The sequence below is a fragment of the Aplysia californica genome, unplaced genomic scaffold, assembly GCF_000002075.1.
Source record: "Aplysia californica isolate F4 #8 unplaced genomic scaffold, AplCal3.0 scaffold02785, whole genome shotgun sequence".
Classification (NCBI taxonomy): domain Eukaryota; kingdom Metazoa; phylum Mollusca; class Gastropoda; order Aplysiida; family Aplysiidae; genus Aplysia; species Aplysia californica.
In genome coordinates this window covers 1-5,318 of record NW_004800055.1, presented here as the reverse complement: position 1 = coordinate 5,318, position 5,318 = coordinate 1, and the positions used below count along the sequence as shown (strand labels likewise).

Sequence of the window (5,318 nt, the reverse complement as noted above, 5' to 3'; positions counted from 1 at the left end):
AGAGAGAGAGAGAGAGAGAGAGAGAGAGAGAGAGAGAGAGAGAGAGAGAAAGAAAGAGAGAATAGTGTGTGTTTGTATCTGTGTCTTTGCATAAGAAAGAGAGAGAGAGAGAGAGAGAGAGAGAGAGAGAGAGAGAGAGAGAGTGTGTGAGTGTGTGTGTGTATGTGTGTGTGAGTGTTCGTATGTGTGATTTATGTATGTGTAAGACAGAGTATGTTTGTGGATACAAGTATGTGTTTGTGTGTAAATGTGTGTGTTTATGAGTGTAAATGTCTGTGTTCGTCTGTTCGTGTGTGTGTGTGTGTGTGTGTGTGTGTGTGTGTGTGTGTGTGTGTGTGTGTGTGTGTGTGTGTTTGTCTATGTGTGTTTGTACTTGTTTGAATACACTTTGAATTGTTGTCTTTATTTCAGAACAGATTTTAGTTTTAGTTTTTCATCCGCATAGAGCTTGACAATGAAGGGTGATCCGTAAAGTACCAACATTGTATTTACCATAAAACGCAACAAACACCTTCTTAAATTCTAATAGTTGTGACACCTTTTTAAAACTCTAACATTAAAATATTGTGATCATTATAGTTACCGGGCCTAATACTGCTTTTATTATCATTATTCAGACTTATAGCAACTCGGTATTTTGAAAATTGGGTCGAGTAACTCTATTATTTTGTATTGATTTTTCCCCCAAAATTGGAGTAAAACGCATAAGATTCGTGTTTCGATTTCGAGTAACGCCTAAATTGTTCTCTTCTATAAGTAGATATTTTGTTTCATGTGAGGAAGAAATTGTAAGCTATGAAAAATAGCATACCGTCTTTGTCAGGGATTTGAGTTTCAACAGAAACGTGTCATGTATTACTGTTGTTACATGATGGTGTACTTTGCTTTGTGTGGGGGGGGGGGGGGGAGGGATTGTTCTTTTTGTTGCTGCTGTTGTAGTTCTTGTTGTTGTTGGGTTTTTGGGTGGGGTGGGGGCTTCTTAAGGGGAGTTTTTGGTTTTGATTTGTTTGGTACGTTTGGTTGTTGCTGTCTTTTGGGGGGGTTTTGTGTTTTTTTTTGTGGGGATTTTTTTGGGGGGGGGGGTGGTTATTTTGGGGGGGTTTTCATGACAGACAAACCCTGTGAAACCTGCGTATTTGACATCATTTGCATATTTCTCGGGGCACTATTTGCAGGCTGGAACTCTTGTAGGGACGTCCTTCCGCGGTCAAACGGGTAGGGCCAGCTGGCGTTCAGGTAGAAGGGATTGACCAGAACATAGAGGGGGGACGCCCTTATGAACCGGGGGCGAACAAGGCTCGGATCTTCCCCCTGTCGCGGTGCAACCCAGTGGTGAAGGGTTGTCTGGGTTCCTCAAGCTGAACGTGTCAAATTTGGCCAAATACATCTGTTGGACCTGTTGCCTGTTTTTGAAAAATAACAATAACAGTAAGTTATCTAGAAGTTTGAAAGTCACAAGACACATCGTACTGAAACGTGCACAGCATGCATATTTTAAATAGAGTATTGTAAATGTTTTGACCCCCCCCCCCCCCACCTCAAATAAAAAAGCTATTCTTGACGCATTCATTACACCATTTAGAAATCTGACACCGGGAAAAAAGCAACCAAAAATGAGATCAGGTGAATGAGTCTCGTTCCGGGAGTTTGCATATCTGAGATCAAAACAAAGATCTTATTTTTTTCTTAGACTTAGAGGTCACTATCAGTTGACGAAATGTGGCTTACAGCGAAATCATCCTGACACGTTTCTAGTTCAGGATTAGGATGATAAAACCCGTAAAGTTCTAGTTAAATATGGTCCCCTATCATAGAATATTATGTTAAAATCATCTTTTGAGCTTGATGTTGAAGCTATTCTTATATTGGCACAATGAACAATGGAGACCTTAAGTATTCGCAGTTGGGTCAAGGACGTTCCAAATGAGGACTTCAACTTGACATTTGCCAAAGAACCATTACATTAAAATAAAAAAAGGAGTGAGAATGCAGACAAAATCGGAGTAGGCCTATCAAAAAGTAACCCGCATATGAGAAACAGGAATGCTAAAAGCCTAAGAGAGGAGGGGTTAAAGAGTTTTAGCAATAATTATCTTCATGTTAGTTCAACACCATTTCGACTTGTCTTATACTGTTCCGGAAAAAAGTTATGCTGGCTTGATTACTGAATACTGGATGCGCAAGAAGACTACCACCAATGTGAGGTAAACGTCTACTTATTTTTATATAGGTTTCTAGTTTAAGTTAAACTTTAACTGTGAACACAATTTTTTTTTAAACATCCAAACAAAGACAGAAGACGTCTAAAGTGAGCTACTTTGCAACAAATCCATAATCCGTAAATTATGTTTTATTTTAATGTATATGTTATTATGCCCATCCGCACAATTTAGATCATTTCAGAGGTGGGCTCTGACCGGGCTGAAAGAAATACAAATAACCCAGCGGAAACTCCGAGATATTTGATATTTTAAAAATCTCCCTACACCAGGAATCATAGTCAGGTAATTTGCGTGTTGTGACGGCGAGGCGCATAGCCGCTACACCACAGAAGCAATATGTTTCACGACGAGGTGGAATCAGGCGCTCGTCAATTTGGGGCATATCGATTTATTGGTATCATCTTAGGTTGTTCATTTTCCATGCTTTAAGTGAAAAAAATATCAATTTATCTTGAATACAAGTCGAGATATTTGCGATTGAAGGAGATGGGGTCGCCTGGTTTCAGAAGTAAAATTAGCGAGAAAATGACCGCCAAAGTTTGGTTACTTCCATAGCTCAAGAGTCCTTGGAAACTGTGTGCCTTTAATCAACGTTGTCCCATAAAATTCAAAAATAGTAAAAGTGTTTCAAAATGGACAAACAAGGAGTTGGGCCAAAAAACAAAAATTCCAAACTGGCCGAAAAACGCTTCTTTCTCCGATTTCTTTACTTTGACGAGCGCTTGATTTCACCACTCTGCATTTCATATAAACCATACCTGAACGCATCTTCCAGCGGTATATTTGGCTTGACAAAAACGGCGTTTGCACTTGATACATGCACATCTCTGTGGGTGTAGGACAGTGACGTCAGCAAGGCGTGGTAGGCACGGTGCTCACGCCTACGGCGAAGCCTGGCTCGTCTCAGACCTGGGGACAAGGAGGACCGGCGTCAGTTTAGGCTTTTGTTGTATTTGGAGAAAGTTTAGACACCAGATGTTACTAGTTAGTTAATTTAAACTCGAGTATTTGAGGAAAGGAATCACAGCAATATAGAGTATATAAGATAAGTAAGGACGTCAGGTTTTGAAATCAGTTTGAGTTAACCTCGTCGACACAGCTTTATAAGACACCAATTGTGTTATGAAGACTTTCCTTTGATTTATTGTTATAATTGTATGCTGAGGATGCTAGTGATCTCGTATACACATATCCCGGAAGAGATATGATGTTCCTTAATATTTGCGTTTGTTGTTGTTGTTGTCGTTGTTGTTGTTGTTGTTGTTGTTGTTATTGTTGTTGTTGTTGTTGTTGTTGTTGTTGCTGTTGTTGTTGTTGTTCAGACCAGAAGCAAGGTGAAGAATTGATGAGACTTGAACATTCAAAGGAGTTCAATACAATTGGGAGACCTGCCTAGAGACCGGAACATCTCCCGTTGAGTTCTCCCCCTTGCGCCGATTGACGTCATTGTCATGGCGGTGTGCACACTGAGAGGCGAAAATACTGCGTTTGTCATTAGCTGTGGATGTAATTTTGCAAACAGGGAGAGGGCGAATGGTGTGCTGGCGTTGGACAGCCGGTACACCAGTCCCATCGTGCGTCTGTCCAATCTGGTGGGCGGTCCGTTGGGAATTCTCCTCGCGTTCCCGCGTCCTCGTCCTCTGTTCCGACCCCCACGACCTCGGTCTCTGTCCCTGCGGCGCGATCCTGGACGACCCCGTGACCCCATGCCGTCACCTCCTGAGTCTGCTATACGTCCTTGGCGAGCGCTGGGGATAACAGGTGATGTGGTTTTAGGGTTATTTTTTTCTGTTGTTTTTGTTTTGGTTTTTTTTAAGTTTTTAAAAATGTACTAATGTGTTACGCCTTCATCGACACAATTAAGATAAGATAAGATAAGATAAGATAAGATACGATAATACTTTATTATCCCAGAGAGAAATTTTTCTTGGCTGAACAGAACCATAAAAACACATGCAGGTGTACATTAAAAAAAAACTAAATTATATATTACTCTCCTTAAAATTCAACATGAAAAGAGAAGTAAAGCTGACAAAATATTCATATCACATCAGATACTTCATTCAACCACATGCAGGAATTTGATTACAAGACCTCTGGAACTAGTAGATGCATACTCTTAAGAGCAATACACATTATGCTTATTCTGACAATAGCCTTTTGCTAGACGGTAAAAAAACTTCTTTTATATCTGTCTTTCTTTGTTTTTGGAGGTACATATCTGCCCCTGCGTGATCTTACAATTTGCTTGGAAAGGTGGAGTGATGGGTCATAATGCTTTTTATCTTTTTTATGATTGTGGTGTTATACATTTCATCAATTCTAGTAAAACCATTTCCAGATATCGTGCTGGCTTTCTTAATGGTTCTGTCAATTTTTTCAGAATCTTTCACCTTACAATTCCCAGCCCAGCAGCAAATACAAAATTATAGCACGCTTTCGATCATAGACTGGCACAAAAGGGACATAATCGTATTATCAACACGGAAACTTCTTTGATTTACCTTTTTATGCACAAGAACAGCGTGGGGATGCCAGTCATGAGTCAAGTTTGTTTTCGATTGTTCCGTCAAGATACTTGTAAGAGCTTACTACCTCCACGTCCTCATCTTTAATAAATAATGGTTGCAATTGGTCTTTTTTTACTCTAAAGTCAATTATTAATTCCTTCGTCTTTTTTACATTTAGTAAAAAGGAAGTGGTTATCACACCGATTTGTAAATACATTTACAGCGTCCCTGTATTCATTCTTATTTTTTGTTATAAGGCCTAATTTAGATCACTTAGGACTGCCAGGGTCACGCAGGCAGAGTGGGATACGGTATTAAAGCAGATAGATGGCGTTATTCGACCTTAAAAAAGAACCCAATCTTTTATCATACGAGAATTGAATTCAGTCTAGATGTAACGACAAATAGCGTAACTGCTACACCAGAGACACAAACTGATACACAGTACAAAGTGCCAGAGTTTAGATTTAGTAGAGGTTTTACAAGAGAGTAACAAACTTTAAAAAGAAGAAGGGGAGATAAGGACGATAGATGTTTGATAGGAAAGAAGAAGCAAACCACACCAGAGCACCCGCCAACCGCCCAC

At 39.9% G+C, this 5,318-nt stretch overlaps 1 protein-coding gene across 1 annotated transcript; it reads right to left on the bottom strand.

The window, feature by feature from the left end:
- Positions 1 to 1,207: 1,207 nt before the first annotated feature.
- On the bottom strand, positions 1,208 to 3,968 carry LOC101852901 (serine protease inhibitor A3C-like). The gene is made up of 3 exons (XM_005113493.2): positions 3,615 to 3,968; positions 2,981 to 3,131; positions 1,208 to 1,403 (listed from the first exon to the last, which is right to left on the bottom strand). The coding sequence occupies exons 1-3, from the start codon at positions 3,928 to 3,930 to the stop codon at positions 1,208 to 1,210; spliced, it is 663 nt and encodes a 220-aa protein (XP_005113550.1). The 5' UTR covers positions 3,931 to 3,968.
- Positions 3,969 to 5,318: the final 1,350 nt, after the last annotated feature.